Source organism: Anastrepha ludens, chromosome 6, assembly GCF_028408465.1.
Source record: "Anastrepha ludens isolate Willacy chromosome 6, idAnaLude1.1, whole genome shotgun sequence".
In the NCBI taxonomy this organism is placed as follows: Eukaryota; Metazoa; Arthropoda; class Insecta; order Diptera; family Tephritidae; genus Anastrepha; species Anastrepha ludens.
Window position 1 is genome coordinate 107682312 of NC_071502.1, and position 18619 is coordinate 107700930.

The window sequence follows — 18619 nt, forward strand, 5'->3', positions numbered from 1 at the left end:
CACATCTTCGCATAGCGTTGGTTTAGTGTAGATTTTTGCTCGCACGGAATTGGTTGCATAACAAGCGCCGGCGCAGTGTAGCAGACGGAAAGGACAGAAAATTATTTAAAAAAAGTGAATTAAGAAAATAATATGATTGAAATTTCAAATCCATTGGAAATGATAGATTAGAGAATATGTGCTTAAAATTAAATTCTAAAAATTTATAAAGTTAGAATAAAAATCAAATAAATTGTTTTATTGAAATAAGTTTATGAAATAAAGCAAAGTTATAAGACTGATTCTTAAAGGCACATAAAAAGTGATGTGACTATATATTGGTGGAAAATATTTTTTAAATGCTGGAAATTATCAGCGCTTGGGATATATAATATAAACAGAAAAATTGAAATATGTATGTAAAAATAGAATTTGAATTTTTTTCAGAAAAAGTGTGAAATGTGATGAAAAATAAGTTTTTTTCTAAATTTACTTGTGGCATGGGAGATAATAATAAAATAATATTAATGAAATTTGAAAAAAACTGTAAATGTAATATATGTTTTTTTGTTAGTTTGTATTAAAATCAAAAATTAGTTAAAATTGTGAGGAGCTCTGCAACTTTTTGAACTGTATAAAATACTTAAATTGATTCGAAAATTTTACCAAATAGCCAAGAAGCCAAATTTACTTGTAACCTTAAAAGTTAAAAAAAAATATTTAGAAAATTTTTACTAAAAAGTTTTGCAAAAAAAAAAAAATTTAAACACAATTTTTCAAAATCTATTTTCTCTATATAGAAACAAAAACTTAATTAAAGTTTTGAAAATTTTTAAATAAATGTTTTTTTTTTGTTATTTTATTACATTAAAACTGAATTAAAATTTTCATAAACTTTGCAGTTGGGATTTTAATTAAAATTTTGAGAAATTTTTAAATGCCTAAAAATATTAATTAAAATTAAAAAAGACTATCCAGTTGCGGTTTTTGAAGTTGTAGTCAAAAATAAAATAAAATAAAATTAAAAAAAAATAAATAAAATAAAATAAATAATAAACAAAATTCGGTTTTTGAAAATCCATTTTTATTCTAATTCTATTCTTGGCGGCCGCCGTAGCCGAATGGGTTGGTGCGTGATTACCATTCGCAATTCACAGAGAGAACGTCGGTTCGAATCTCGACGAACACCAAAATTAAGAAAAACATTTTTCTAATAGCGGTCGCTCCTCGGCAGGCAATGGCAAACCTCCGAGTGTATTTCTGCCATGAAAAAGCTCCTCATAAAAATATCTGCCGTTCGGAGTCGGCTTGAAACTGTAGGTCCCTCCATTTGTGGAACAACATCAAGACGCACACCACAAATAGGAGGAGGAGCTCGGCCAAACACCTAACAGAAGTGTACGCGCCAATTATTTATTTTTTTTAGATAAAAAAATTAATTATTTTTTTGAAAAACGCCTTTTGTTCTATATTTCTTTACATTAAAATAAAAATTGAATGACAATTTTCATAAACTTTGCAGTTGGAATTTGGGAAGTTTTAGTCAAAAAAAGAGAATAAAATATTGAAATATACTTTATAAAGCCATATTCTAATCTGTGATAAAGTAAAAATTTATCTTAAATTTGAGAAATTTTTGAACGCCTTAAAAAATGAATTAAAATTAAAAAAGACTATCCAGTTGCGGTTGTAGTAAAAAAAAAAAAAAATAAAATAAAATAAAATAAAATAATTAATAAACAAAATACGGTTTTTGAAAATCCATATTTTAATTTAAGTAGAAATAAAAACTTAATTAAATTTTTAAAAAACACCTTTTCTTTAATATTTCTTTATTTCAAAAAATCATAAACTTCGCAGTTGCGTTTTTGAAAGTTTTAGGCAAAAAAAATATTTAATTACAAGATATGAAAATCCATATTTTGATTCATATAGAAACAAAAATGTAATTAAGTCTTGGAAAAATCTTATAAGCAAAAAACAAAAATTAGATAGAATTTTTATAAACTTCGCAGTGGCATTTTGGGAAGTTTTAGTAAAAAAAAGAGTTAAATAATAAATCAAATAAATAATAAACAAGATACAATTTTTGAAAATACATATTTTAGTCTAAGTAGAAACAAAGGTTTAATTAAATTTTTGAAAAATGCCACTCTTTTAGTTTTCTTTATATTATATTAAAACAAAAATTAATTGGAATTTGCATAAACTCTGCGTTTGCGTTTTTGGAGGTTTTGAAGGCATTCAAAAACAAGTTAAATTAAATAAGCAAAATATTAAAACTAAAATAAAATAAATAAAAATTGAATTCAAATAAAAAAAATATTAAAAACATGCTTTCGAATAAAAACCCAATTCAATTATGTTTCGTGAAATTCATTAAAAATTAAATGAATGAAAAAAATTCAATTAAAATTTTAAATGTTTTGAAATGCATTGCTTTTTTACATTTTATTAAAATAAAAATTTATTAAAATTGTGAAAAACTTCAAGCATGCCTTTCATAGGTCTTTTTCAAGTAATAATTTCATTAACATTTAGAAAAATTTTAAGTGTCATATTTTGTGATTTGTATTAAATTGAAAAAGTATTATAATTAAAAAAAAAATGAAGTGACTTTTTTTGTAATTTTTATTAAAAGTAATTTAAAAAAAAGTATTAAAATAAATTGGATCACAAATTTAAAAAAGTTTTTTTGTGACCTGCCTTTTTCTAATTTTAATTTTCAACATTAAATTCGAATTTCAAAAAGTTAATATTTTAATAACTGAAAGAAACTTCTTCACAATTTTAGAATAAGAAAAGTTATTGTAAATAAAATATATTTCGAGTAAAATTGAAATTAGTTGAATGATACAAATTATTATTTTATTGAGAACTATATTAAATAGGTTCAAAAGTTAAGTAAAGGGTTAATTCTAAATAAAAAATTATGCGGTATTAATATTTAAATACATTTTTTTCAAAATAGAAATTCGTATGGAAGTATAATGAAAATAAAATAAAAATATAAAAGGATACTTAAAAAATTAAACTAAATGAAATTTAAATAAAACTATATTCACCCGCAACTAGTTTTTATTCAATTTATATTTATTTTCAAGGCAAACATTTTTTAAAATTTATTGAAGTGACACTTCTTAGGCGTCGATGGACGAGCGAGAAAGGAGAGTAAAATTTCAAGGCCATGCAACGTTTTCGGCATTTTCGTTCCGCGAGAGAGCAAAAAGATATAACGTAGAGGAAAAGGAGAGAGAGGGGTATACCTTATACATATCTTAGATACACTTTAGGCTATTTTTCCTGAGTTTTTCCTTAGAGTTGCTAATTTCTAGTGAGAAATAACACTGCCTACTATTTGACGCTTGTTTTTTGGTGCAAACTTGTTGGAAATATATTTTTGGTGCCTACTTTTTGGCGTTATATTTCCTTGGTGCCTACTGTTTGGGGGCGTTTTTTGGTCCCAATTTTTTTGGCGTTTTTTTCGGTGCCTACTTTTTGGCTAGTGCTCGTGGGCACTATAAAGTGCTATCCATTCCGGCGTCGCATTTATTGGTATTACCTTGCGGTAATTTGTGCCGTTGCTGCGTTTGTGCGGGTGATAAACGCTCGGATAAGTGCGCGTTGTTGCCGCGGTTTGTGTCCGGCGTTTACCTACACCGGTCGACCCTTCTCCGTTTTTTGTAAATTTTGTCTATTTGTATTCTCTGCAAATGTTGTGAACTTGTTTAGATATATATTCTTTCTCTCTCTCTCTCTCTCTCATTATTTCTCGGGTCTCTCCTTCTTTCTTTGTCTGCCTTGAAAGCTGCACTTCTGTTATGTGTATGAAATAAATATGAAAAATATAAATATTTATAAAAGCATTTAAAACTTTCAGTACACTTCCTCATAGTTTTTTTAGTCAATGTGAATAATTCAAGTTTTATATGTACCAGTGATATATGCGAATAATCTTTCAATAAAATAATAAATCACTTAAGGGATAGATTACAGAAGGGATAAAGACCGGTTCCAGTTCTGTAATTACTTACCAGTGTGAGATCATTTCGTATGTTAATTTTTGTCAATTCATTTCAATCAACTTGCTAAAACAGCAAAAAAAAAGCAAAAACCAAAAAATTCTTAGCGCTAAACTTGACCTTCACCAGCAACGAGAATGCTTCCTGCTACTTCAACATTATGTGGAATATTTTCACTACTAATAGGTGAGTACTTAGCACTTATAAATTAGAGACTCGTTAAAAAATTTTAGAATAAATTTTGTGCTTCGACTTTAAATGCGATAAAAATATGAAATGCGGAAGCCGAAAGCTGAATACGAGGAAATCATAGAGCGGTTTGCTAATTATGAGTTTGAATGAGAGATGGGTCAATTATTGGCTGCTGTGCACAATTCATACTTTGAATGAAATGAAGCGTAAATAAAGCAAGAAAAAATTCTAATGGATGTACGTGACTAGAAAAAGAATTTTGTTTTCTCTTTTGAATGCTTCAAATATATTAATTATTATGCAATAAGTTCTAGAAATTATTTTGTGAATGATAATCTGTGAACGATAATTGTGTAGCAAAAAACTTTTATTCTAAGGTCGAAAATGCTAAAAAAAAACAGCAAAAATGCAAATATTATATATTATTAATATGTATATACTATATTTGTGTGTTTATCTATCAGCTAAAATTTAGCTGTCTTCGTTTCTGGGACATGAAACTATGGCTACCACAAGCCCATTCGATAACCCAGTATGTCTCTCTTGTCGGTAGGAGGATGATAATTCGTAGAACTTTCCCTGTTTTTGTCTGGTTTTAGCTAGACATGAATCAGCTAATTAGTCTCAGCCATTCATCGGATTTTGCAAATTCGTTAAGACATCAGGGAAGTTGTAATGTTAAGGCAATGTTAATTTTAAGAAAATGTTAAGTGCATTCTAGAGCACCTCCTGTATCACTGCAATTCGCGATAACATTCCCCCTCTGAGGCCTAAGTCCTGTTATTGTAGTTGTTTTATCAGCATAAGTGACAGTCTTTGGCCGAATATAAATCCGGCACGTTCTGGAAACGTAGAACCGATTGTCGTGTGAACGTCCTCTTCACCCTCTCTTGTCAATACTACGAACCAGTTGTTGTCTAAGTGAGATTGTTGTTAGATCAGTCAACTTAACATAATGTATTTCACCATTTTAGATCTTAAACACAATAAATATTTATACTCTACTCTAATTATGATCTCCTGTTCTACACAAATCCAGCCTAATCCAATTCTTCTCGTAAATTTCTTAAATTTTCAAAAATTGAAGGCGCTGCTGAGCCCAAAATTCTTCTGAGGATTTTTATGCCACTCGTTTGGCTTGATGTGTGGCATAAATATATTTGAATCTGACATTTTTTTATTTATTATAGAAACATATTTGTAAAGAAGGCGTAATCTAAGTATAGCAAAGTACTATGAAAAATAAAAACATTACGCTTATTAGTCCAATTATCACATGTTCAGAAACATTTTAATGCCACTTGGTAGAAAACAAAGAACTATTCAATTCAGAAAAATGACTAACAAAGTGTGAACAAAATGGCCATAAAATATCGCAAATCAGTCATAAAAATAACATAAATATATTTACACAAAAGGCGCGTATATAAATAAATACGAAATATAAACAACACAAAAACTGTGGCTTGTTAAATAGCGCCAATTGAAGTTAATGAAAACTAAACAAAATAAAAAAATAGTTTTACCACGTATAGAGAAGAACAGTCATATTCAATATACATATTTATAATAATAACAAAATGAAGAATCCAGTCTTATACATTAAATAAAAACGAAATAGCAAGAAAAAATATAATATAATGGCATGATTGTTTAGCGAAAACTAGCTAATTGCACACGCAAGCAACGCGAATTTATGAACTAGCGAAGAAATATAGTAAGTTATTAGTGGTATTCACGAAACTGTGTACACGCCTTGTTGATTATAAAACGATATTGCAGAAATTTAAGAGATTTATTTAAATAAAGCCAACACTTTTTTGTGTTATGATCACTACATAAATAATGACTTTTTTACATGTCGCATTGATGTTGAGTGATGTGTTCTGTGACGCTGACACGTAAAACTGCTTCTAAGCACATATAACAGTGAGCGCTAACATGAAACTGCGAAACTGTTTGAACAACATCTGTAAAGTAGCATTTTCCTGGTGCCTTATGTAACGTTCCACTAGTAACAACGCATTTAATAGTGCGCACTAACATGAAACTGTGAACTTGTGAGAGCAACCGATGTAAAATTAGCATTCTCATGGTGTCTTATATCAGATTAACATTCTCTGCTTATATAACGTTGATAGTGAACAACGTATTTAACAGGGCGCGCTAACATGGAACTGTGAGCTTGTGAGAGTAATCCATGTAAATAGGCATTTACGAAGGGCGCTTTTTTATTGTTAAATGTACAAACAACACAGCATTTAACAGCAAGCATCAATATAGAATTTGTAACCAGCAATACAAATATTTAACATAATATCGGCAAATATCTTATGACTTAAGTGAATTTGTAAGGTTTTTTAAAGAGAAGAATCTCATTTATTGCAGTCATTTAATAGATTTCGCCATCATAACCAGTTTTTCATGATTTATTTCATTTGCATTCGGCCGCCGTAGCCGAATGGGTTGGTGCGTGATTACCATTCGCAATTCACAGAGAGAACGTCGGTTCGAATCTCGACGAACACCAGAATTAAGAAAAACATTTTTCTAATAGCGGTCGCCCCTCGGCAGGCAATGGCAAACCTCCGAGTGTATTTCTGCCATGAAAAAGCTCCTCATAAAAATAGCTGCCGTTCGGAGTCGGCTTAAAACTGTAGGTCCCTCCATTTGTGGAACAACATCAAGACGTACACCACAAATAGGAGGAGGAGCTCGGCCAAACACCCAAAAAGGGTGTACGCGCCAATTATATATATTTATATAATTTATGATAAAGTTGAGAAGAATATGAAAAAAGTCGCATAAGAAGTTTTCTGGCATAAAATAGCACCAAGGTTAGATTAGATTGAAGTGGCTACCTACAACTTTTAACTGCAATTGTCATTTATTTACCTATAACGCCGCAATAAAAAAGAATTATGGTGGCATTAGGTAGCAAAAATTAGTTTCTATAGTTTTTATATGCAAAATGATATGAAGCACAAAAATCGATGTTTTATATGGGTCTGAAATTGTGTAATGTAATGTAATTACAAATAAAAAAAAAAAACGAAATGCGATACAGAATTTAAACAAAAAATTGTAGAATTAATTAGCAATAGGTGAAATAATGTACGATAATAATAATAAAAGCATTAATATGGTCAAAGAGAAACTATTTTGTTTGTGTTCCTCCGGTAGACATTTTGCTGTTCTTCTTCAACTCGAAAAAGGGCTATATAAAGTAAATGAATATTGTCGCAAGTCTTAGATTAGGACATCTAACAAACTCCTGCCTTCCTTGGCCTAGCGCCAAATAAAAACAATTCGTACCTCATACGAGCTGCGCCCCTCGTGTTGGTTGGGTGAGAATATACTCATCCTTGGAAACATATAAATTTCCATTTACACAATAGGAAAGTAGTAATTTTGACACTGAGGGTTAGAAATGGTCTGAACAAGCAAAAAAATGTTAAGATGAAGATTGGGAGGCATCACTCAGTGAACAATAAAATGTATTGGTACTTAAAAAGTACAGAAATTGTATGCTAGATGAGTTCAAACCTTGCAAGAAGCGACTTTAGATGTCAAAAATGTGACTTCGACGCCTCAAAAATACTAAGTTCTGACCATAGGAAGTCAAATGTGAAGCCCGGCTAACTCGACACAACGACTGCGTTACCACGACAGTCGGTTCTACGTTGTCGGAATATCTGGATTAATATCCGGCAAAGGACTATCGCTCATATATGGGGAATGTTTATGCTATTACAACAACAACAACAACTTTGAAGTCGAACATTTATTGTACTAAGGTGGTGTTGTGTTGTAAGTGAGACTAGAAGCGAGAGTTTTACAAAGATCTGTTAAAATATAGAATCAGAGAGCTGTTGAACCTTCAAAAATTACTCTATCTGATTTAAAGAGAGTATAAACAGAATAATTACCAAGATTTGAGAACCTAATTTTTCGTCATCACAATATTCAATCTCACTGTTACTATATTAGCTAAAAATTATGTGCAAAATCGTCGAGGAAAAGACATATCGAACACGCATAGTATTCACGTAGTCTGATGACCTTGGCTGCTTTGTATGTTCACTCGTTTCTCTCAAGCAGAAAGATTTTTAAGGAAATCGGTTAATTTAAACAGGAGGTATCAAAAATTTGAAAATCAGATACCCTTTGGATAGTATTGTAGCAGTGACTACTTTATTATTTTTATGTTTAAACTACTATTTTTATTTCTATTTTTATTTTATTTTATTAAATTTTTTTATTTTATTTTATTTTTACTTTTATTTATTTTTATTAACTTTTTATTTTAGTTTCTAATTCTTATTTTTTAATTTAATTCTAATTTTTATTTGTTTTTATTTTTATTATATTTTTTAACATTTTATTTTACTTCTTTCGCTTTTAAAGACTTTTTAGTTGTTATTATTTAAATTGTTTCTTCAATTTTTATATTTTTTTATTATGTTTTTATTTTTATTATATTTTATAACATTTATTTTTTCATTTTTAAAATCATTTTCTTTGCAATTTTTTTAATTATTTCTTTAATTTTAAAAGTTTTTTATTATGGCTTTATTTTTATCATGCTTTTTAACATTTTATTCTAATTTTTTCGTTGTTTAATTTTTTTTAATTGCATTTTTTTACATTGTTTCCTTTACATAATTTTATTTTTATTTTTTTGGTTTTTGTTTTTATTATTGTTTTTTTTTTCAATTTTACTTTTATTTTTACTTTTGCTTTTTAACTTTTTATCTTAATTTCTAATTCTTATTTTTAAATTTTTTAATTTTTTTGTTTAATTTTTTTATTATGTTTTTATTTTTATTATATATTATATCTTACCATTTTATTCTAATTTTTTCGTTTTTCAAAAAGTTTTTTAATTTTAATGTTTAACATTTTTTCTTTTATTTAGTTGTATTTTTTTTTTTGTTTTTATTTCAATTTATTTATTTTTAATTTATAATTTTTAAATACCTCTAATTTTTTAAATTTTTTTCTTTTATTTATTGTAATTTTTTTTTATTTGGTTTTTATTTTCACTTTCAAACGAGCGAAGCGCATCCAAATATGATACTTTATATTTGTACAATCAATATCATCATTAGTAGAGTGCTAATTAGTAATGCAAATTTTCTCTAGCAAACAATTTTGCAAAACAAAAAATCACGCACTTAAGAGAAAAAGTTAACCCAGCGATGCACAGACAGAACCAGAAGAATTGCCGCCGTGATCGCTGTCCATCAGAGCTGAGCCCAAGCAGCAGTTATTGACAAGGTCGTTAGGTGGAGTAGAATATCGAGTTGGTATAAAAAAATGTGTATGCTCGTATTTTGTTTTGTTCTTTTTCATCTAAAATACCAAAGGTAGAAAATAAGCAAAACTACAAAACCAATTACCGTAGAGGTGCCAGTGAAGTATTCTGCTGAAATTAGTAATTTTCTGCAAGCTATTGAAGTTTATCATCTTACAATTATTACTATTTTATTGTTAATTTGTTAGCTTCTTTAACTATTCAACTTCATCGCGATTTGAAAAAGCGGAAAAAAATTAATTCAATATCGCCGCATTGACTCAAATACCGTAGCTTATTGCCATTTGAACTTGCTCATAATTCAAGTTCATGGCTTCGACTAAGCCAAGCACGCGAAGTCATCAGCATTGTTGCCTTAGTTGGTGGCTTTGGTGCCGGCTCTTCTGCGTTGTGGCCTTCAATCGAATGCATGTAAAATTAATAAATTTGCATTGAAGCGAAGCACCGCCAAAAGAAAAACATACAAAATTGTGGTAAACAAAGTAAAAAGAAAAAAGTAGGCGCGAAAACACACGGAAATTGGATGAGGTATGCGAATAAAAAAATGTTTTATTAAAAATTAAAAAAAAATTAAAAAAAATTGATAAAAAAGAAATAATAATTATTATTATGATTATAAAAATGAAAATATAAATTCTATATTATTAATTTAATCAAGCTTTTGTTGTGTGTGCATATACGTATGGAAACCGTGCGTTACAATAGCTGAATGACCTAATCGTTTAAAGGCTTGAGCAAAAGTAAATGGTGACCATTTCGAATGAAAATTTAAATTCTTTCTTTAATATTTATTTATTTATTTAAATAAAACTAGCTTCACTAAAAAAAGTATTATAATTTATAACGGACTTAACTTGTAACAGAACTTATGGCAGGATTAAGTATATTAGGGTGTGCACCTAAATAATAAAAATTTATGAAAATTCTAAACTCTACTCCTAAATTTGTTTTCGTTTTTGTGAGAAATAATATTTCCTATTTTTGCAGATTTCATAAAATAATTCTCAATTCCGAGGAGGTTATTCTAAAAAAATTAACTCAAAATAAAAATATATTTTTATAATAAACATTTTTGTTTAATGGTTGATACAATTTGAGTGTTTCAAATTTTATTATTTTTATTAACATCTATAGTATTATTTTAAAACATGGCGCTTATTCTGACTAAACTACAATATGTACAGATATGAAATATATATCAAAAGAAAGGTTTTGATGAGCATATATCCGGAAAATTATAAAAATTAAAATTGGTTAATTTGTTCATGAAATACTTGCGTGTAAAGTTATCAAAATTCTCATATTGGTAACAGCGATGTCTATGCAAAGCGGAATGACACACAAATATACGCATATATATGAGTACGTTTGCTTTGTTTAGCTCTCTTTCTAATGAGCACAGCATTGTATACATTTGGATTCTCAATAATTGTTTTGTTTTGTTATCTTTGCTAAAAAATATGTATTCATGAACATAGTCCCAACGGGTGCTGCGAATTTTTTTCAAAATTTTGTTGTGATGGCAATAATTGGTAAGAATTGACAATTGACTTGAAATTTCTCAATTCACTTAAAACAACGGTAACAGTGCAAATTAGAAAGAGTTTTGGACAGACGCAAAATAGAATTTATTTTAAGAAAAAAGTACATCCATAGTTAATTTTAAAATATGCCTAGGACGACCAAGTGATATTGAAGTCGATTTGATATGCGCACAAACATTAAAAGATCAGCTTAGTCGAGAACAAAAACACATTTTTGACGAATTATGTAAAATGTTAAATGATGAGGGCATATCTGTTAAAGCTGTTTTTATTGATGGTCCTGGTGGCTCTGGAAAAACATTTCTATATAAAACTCTTACTCACTATATTCGTGGTATTGGAGAAATCACTTATTACCGTAGCTTGGACAGGTATAGCTTCAATTTTGTTGCCAGCCGGCGAACTGCTCACAGCGTTTTTAAATTCCCCATACCGTTGACTGAATCGTCAGTTTTTTTGGTAAAACCAAACACTAAAGCTGGTCAGGCATTAAAGGCAGGAAAAGCTATTATTTGGGATGAAGCTAGCATGGTACCTGGCAGAGCTCTGTTGTGTTTAGATCGTCTTTTGCGCGATATTCACCAAAATGAGACGCCTTTTGGTGGGAAAATTATTATTCTGGGTGAAGACTTTAGGCAAGTTTGCCTGTGGTACCGAGAAGTACGCGAACTGGCATAGTTGGTAATTGTTTAAAGCGTTGCTCTTTGTGGAAATTTTTTAAACCATTTAAGCTCACAATCAATATGCGTAGTCAAAAACCCGGCTATTGTAATTTTCTTTTGCGCATAGTTCACGGCGAAGGGCAAGATAAAGTAATTTAAAAAAAAATTACTGATTTAACTGAAAAAAAATTTTAAAAATGTTATATGCATAAGTTCTTACATATTACATATGATGATTACTTTCCGTGGGAAAAAAGCCTACCCCATTTTCGGGGGATACATACTAGTTTTTATTTATTTCGATGAATTTTGGTAATAATTTTTTTTAGAAATATTTGTATATAACAATAATTTATTATCTGTAAATATTATTGTATTAAGGATTTGCAAATATTATTAAGGATTTCATGTTGAAAAATTATGATGAAAATATGGTTTTGTAGATTTACCATATTTTATAAATAAGTTTTTTCATAAGCTACTAACTAAAATATGTAGTAATGAAAATAAATTTTTTAGAGCCATAGTGTTTAAAAAATGAGTTAGTTTTTTGGACATAAACTACGAAAATATTCTTATATTAGACTCGTCGAGAACTCAAAAACATTTTTAAAAAGTCTATAGTCGCCGTAGCCGAATGGGTTGGTGCGTGATTACCATTCGGAATTCACCGAAAGGTCGTTGGTTCGAATCTCGGTGAAAGCAAAATTAATAAAAACATTTTTCTAATAGCGGTCGCCCCTCGGCAGGCAATGGCAAACCTCCGAGTGTATTTCTGCCATGAAAAAGCTCCTCATAAAAATATCTTCCGTTCGGAGTCGGCTTGAAACTGTAGGTCCCTCCATTTGTGGAACAACATCAAGACGCACACCACAAATAGGAGGAGGAGCTCGGCCAAACACCTAACAGAAGTGTACGAGCCAATTATTTATTTTTTTTTATAAAAATAAGAAACAATATTCTTCATAAGAATCTGCTAAAGTAACGAGAAACCCCACAAAAATCCTTAAAGGAATCTGATAAAATTACGAGAAATCCTATAAAAAAAATTATTAAAAATTAATTAATAAAAAACAATAAAAAAATTAATAAAAAATAAAGAAACAAATTTTCATGAAAAAAATTGGGAATTTGAATCTGATAGATTTGTTTTTGAATTGTCACCCTAATGTAAATGCATCCATTTGATGATTTCTTGGTAAGAGCTCTACTGATTTGGATGACAAAAGTTTCTAGTCAGAGAATATTTCACTTCTTGACTTATATACGATGCGTTATTCTCGCACAAGGTTGCTACCTTTTTCAAATTATTTCAAAAGTTAAAAAAGTTAACAAAATTCAATACGTGCATCAAATGGGAGGTATTATTCGTAGCTTTAATTCAGAAAATCTTTCCATAGAGTTGCCATTTAATTGTAAATGCAAATTTGTTTATTAGTTACCTAAAGAGGGTGTAAGCTCCAACTATTGTTTTGTTTTAGTTATTTGAAATGTTTAAAATACAATGCGTAGGTAACAAACGGTTATTTGAAAAGCTTTATCTAGATATATAGGTTTTGTCAATGGTGAGGTTGCCACATACTTTAAATTATGCATTTTAGGTTATTTTAAATTATATAAATTATTATAGAACTATCAAAAGGGGCAAAGGGGTTGTCAAGCTATCTTAATCCACTCTATTGCTAAAATATTTTTGAACAGGTTTTGCCACCTGTATTTTTTTTGGTTTTAATTATTTTTTAGCAAATTAAAATACATTATAAAATATATAAAGTTTTGATTACATTTTTACGAAAATTTTTAAAAATGTTATAGATCTTGTGCAAAGTGGGAAACTCTGATTTATATTATTTTATATATATGTATATTTTTATAAAATAATAATAAATATTAAAATGTAAAGGGCACGCGGTTACAATTGGGCAGAATATATCGTTTCTATTATTTTGGTCAAGGTTGTAGTATCAAATAAAATAATTGGTAATACTTCACGCCTTTGTTACTTTTCTGCACGTCCAAAGTGGAAAATTCCGTAATTTGGTTTATGTAAATCCGTTTTCAACAAGATTTTATTACAAATCTTTCCAATACTGAAACTTGAAAAGGTTAATAAGGTCCTACTAGGCATTCCTGATATATTCGATATGCAAGTAATACCAAATTCCCTAGATTAAGTGACTAGGGACTTCCGGGTTTGACATCCCTAATACACATATGTACATACATGCATAATATATTTATATAATTAGCTCTTAGATCCAATTTACTTTATAATAAAAAAATACTGATATCCCGAGATATTATAATCTCGAAATTTCGGGACTGATAGCACTAATATATGTTATTGGCACGTATATCCTTTATTATATCCTGATTTTGTAGTGCACGCCTCGGTAGGGCGAAAAAAATACTGAAATTCCGAGATTTCATAATTCTGAAGTTTCGGGATTGCCATCCCTAATATATGTTACTGGTGCGAAAATACTTTATTATATCCTGTTTTTGTTGTATACGCTTCGATAGTTCCTAAAAAATAATGAAATCCCGAATTCCAAAATCCTGAAATTTCGGGTTTGACAACACTAGTATACGTTATGTTATATCCTTTATTACATCCTGTTCTTGTAGTGTACGCCTCGGTAGTACCCGAAAAATGGAGGGACCAGTAATGTTTCAAATTTTTCAGTTGATATTTCTGAGAAGCTTTTCCATGGCAGAAATGCGCTCAAAGGTTTGTCTATTACCTGCCTTGTGCAAACGCCTTTCCTTAATTTGACTTTTTATTTTGTATTAGATGTACATTGAACTTTGAATGCGGACCAACCGAATTGTAGTTACGTCCGAACCCACTCGGATACGAAGGTCGCACTAACACTAGTCTAAGTATGTATGTATTGTAATTAAAAATACATACTATTAGACTTGCTTAATAAATGCAATTATCAACATGACCTCTGATGACTGGGAGTAATTAAATTAAGGAGAATAACAACAAAAAAGTGAAGCTAATTAAATTATTGCTCTAAATTCCATTGTCAATAAAAACTGAAAATCTTAAAAAATATTCTGGACTAGCCAATTTAAATCTCGTACTTGGTATTTGTTTTATGGCTTCTAATTTGTCTGTTGGCAATTTGCCTATTACACGGGCTGGTGCACACTCATTACTGTTCGTACGCCTAAGTGCGAGTGAGCATAATGTCATTTAGGGAAGAAGAAGAAGACTCTGGGCTGTGATAATTATGACAAATATTTATAATTTCATTTCCAAATGCAAAATATAAGCTTAGTTGGAATGGGGAATGGGAGTTATGAAAATAATTTGGGGATTACGTTCAGAAGAGGGGAATTTAATTAAGCGTTCACCAGGGACTGTGATTTATTTAAACAAAATATGCTATATATATTTTCAGGTGTATTGATCAAACGGAATGGTTAGACTATGAAAGGGGTTAAAGTACTTACTTTTTATTAATCTTCATTAAAAGTTTTTTAAATTTCATATTTTATACTCTGGTATTTTTGGGATGCCCATAAGTTTACTGAACTCGAACCACTGAGCCATTTATCCCGTTTGTACATCGGGGTCTGCTTGGTATATGGATATTGACTGTGGGTTGCGAAGTTTCTTCCTGCTGGTTCGTCGGCCCCTAGGGCTGAGCTGCAAGTGTTAATAGATGTAACTTCTTTCGGTTTGGCTGCTATAGAGTCAGAATAAGTTGCGAAGAGAGAGATTTTTCGGAATGAAAGAGGCTTTTAAGAGGGCAACTATTGGTTAGAACAAGACAAAATCGCTGAGCCTATAGCTCGAATGACCCGATAACTTACGACTACAACCGCGATCTGAGACTTGTTGAAATAAACCGGAACTTCTGAGTCTGAGTTTCTTAATTATAACTCATTTGAGAGAGAAACTCTTGTTTAGGAAGCAAAGATCGCTAAGATTATAGTCAGATCGCGTGACTTACGAACGCAGCTGCGATGAGAGGCTTGTTAAAAGAAATCCGTACCTCTGAATGTTTTTCACTGTTCAGACATTAACCGCTCACAGCAATTTCGCATGAGAGACATCATGGGGATTCTAATACTGTGCTTGTTCCGCTGAATTGGAAGATTAGCCACATGTTTTGTTTGAATCCCTGAAGTACTATGCGAAGAATCTTCTGAAGCACTATGCTAAGCATCTCCAGATAGCTGCCGCAAAAGAAAGTCGAAATTGTGCTGAAGTTCACCTCAGTTATGCCCATTGTACAGCATCCTGTTAGGACACAAACCGCCATTGAGAGTTGTTACTTTGTTCGTCTTAGAATCTCCCTCGAACGTCTCTGATCCACACATGACCATGGTACATATAAGTACAGAGACCGAAACTTAGTTGTGGTACAACGAGGATTAGGAGCTCCCACAGCTCACTGCAACTTTTTCTTTTTAAAAGGTTCTGTCCTGAGCTTTGGAAAGCTTGTCTGCGAAGTCAGTTAAAAACGCATAGTTACCTTGGTTTCAAAATCTTACTTACGCAGTATAGATTGACACTGGGAGCAGCGGATCACTTAGATCAAACGATGGATCCCTTTTCTTGTGGATCTCGGGTCTGGTTTTTCTGCACTTTTCCCTATAATACCCTGTAACATCCTCGATGATAGCGAATACATCAACACTTTTTAATGCGAACACAACTAGATTTATTTGCAGATCCCATTTTGGCTACGTTTACCGTAATATCCAGCAGCAGTGTTTCACAATTTGTAAGGAGGTTTTACATCTCAAGTTCATATGCCATGCAGTTGCTCTCTAGGTCACGGGCGAACCCAGGTAGAGTTTTTGGGTGTTTGAAAAATTTCAAAGGCAGAAAAGTATACATTTTATGTTGAGTTGATTAAAGGAAAGCGAATAATAGTATTTATTAAAAAATATTCTCCTTTCATAACTAATCTTATTTGACCAGAACGAGCCAAGTGCTGTAACGGATAGGTGAGGTTAGGTTAGACTTGGTTGATCCTCCAGATCGCACATAAACCAGAAATTGATCCATAGTGATAGTATGGGAAGTTTATTTTATATTTTTTCTTTAGAACACAGTATGAATAATTTAAGTAGGCTGCTAATGTTTTGATCTACTACACTTTCTAAAGTTCAATATGACACAGAACATATTTTCAGGGTTCCAATTTGTCACGGCCAAAGTAATTTTTTAATATTTAATAAAAACATTTTTCATATCTGCCGTTCGGAGTCGGCTTGAAATTGTAGGTCCCTCCATTTGTGGAACAACATCAAGACGCACACCACAAATAGAAGGAGGAGCTCGGGCAAACACAGAAGTGTACGCGCCAATTATTATTATTTTTTTTTAAGTAATTTTTTAAAAGAAATGACCGAAAATCTTAGAAACGGCGTAAGAATGCATCGACTGGCGACTGAAATGCAAATCAAAATGTTCAGGTTTTTATCAGAAGCAACACGACATCCAACACAAATACATACAAACATACATACGTAGATATGTCAATGATGCTGCAACTGTCTGCCAGCCGACCCTTATGCTTTTCCGTCTTGACGCCACCTACAGCTGAGACTAGACGTGGCCGCGCTGTTTGAAAAAAATAAAATAAAGAAAATATCGCAATTGCAGGAGGAAGTCAGCCGCAATTTTTATATTTTCATGTCATCCATACACCTACATAATCATAAACAAGTATTTATGCGCGCTGTTTGGTGTACAATTTTTCCGCTACTCTCTACAACTCACCTACTTCGCCTTTATGTGTTACTTCGATTTCGTTCAACTGTATTTTTTTGTCATGTTTTATGTGTTTTCCATTTCTTTTACATTCACTTTACTTGTATTTGTGCTTGTGTAATAGTTCTCGTTTTACTTTTATTTCACAGCTGGTTCACCAATATTCTATAGTCCTGCGCCACGTGGTGTCTGCTCCAATTGCTGTGCGATACGTGAACGAGAAGATATTAAATTTCTGCTCTACACGAAGTAAGTACACCCATTAAGTAACTAGGACAATGAGGATGGAAAAAATACGCAATTCTCATAGCTTTACACATTTCTTAGTAGGAATTTCACTTATATATATGGACTTACACATATAGACCAGGTATTGGGTATTTCTATATGCACTGCATGGCTCTGGTTAAAAACAAAAAAATAAAAATGGAAGAGTTGCAAGATACGCACTAAATTCTTCCAAACCAAAAAAAAAAAAATCCACACTGGTGCAAAAAAATATTTTTCTAACCAAAAAAAAATTTGAACTGGTTATTACCTCTTATGGCTTCCTTAACTACTTTAATGAGTAATTTTTCGATCACAAATTGTATGGAGAGTATCAACTGGGCCAGAACGACTCATCAGTGCTATACAATTGCTCCTAATTTTTTACTTATTTTGTGTTACGATATAAAATATTTGCTCCGCCACGCCTGGTCTCTTTTCTTATTTCTTTGTAAGGCCACATTTTTAGCGTTATTAGCCGCTCAGTTGATTTTAACTCGCATTGGAGGACCGCAAAATATGGAAAGAAATGCTGGTAATATGAATTGCTCTGACTCTGCGTTACCTGAGCCTCCAACGGGAACCTTTCTAGAATTGCAGTTTCTCGTATATATAAGAAGAAATTACTTTCAATGTCAAAAAACCTTATCAAATGCGTTGGCCTATTTTGCTCTGACCACGTTAACGGATATGTGACTATCCACGCAACCCTTTGTTATACTTTTTGATCGGCCATTGAGAACTCTAAGGGAAGCAAGCAAACAAGTATATGCGTCGAAGCATTGAAGTACTTTGTGAATGGTATTAGCGGTAACTTTGATTATTCATGCCCGAAATAATCGTCTTACTCACTGAAAGACCTTAACTAGGGAGCTTAGACTACGAAGCTTAGCTAT

General features: G+C 31.0%; 1 protein-coding gene across 6 annotated transcripts in view; it reads left to right on the forward strand.

The window, feature by feature from the left end:
• Nucleotides 1-18619, forward strand: part of LOC128865756 (pancreatic lipase-related protein 2) — a 31221-nt gene continuing 12602 nt past the window's right edge. The window contains exons 1-3 of one of the 6 annotated variants that reach the window (XM_054106074.1): nt 1-394; nt 3860-4187; nt 17606-17705. In XM_054106074.1, coding sequence (XP_053962049.1) covers nt 4139-4187; nt 17606-17705 — 149 coding nt within the window. In that variant the 5' untranslated portion in view covers nt 1-394; nt 3860-4138. The remainder of the gene's footprint in view (nt 395-3859; nt 4188-17605; nt 17706-18619) is intronic. The other 5 variants (XM_054106075.1, XM_054106076.1, XM_054106077.1 and 2 more) reach the window with 5 other exon arrangements.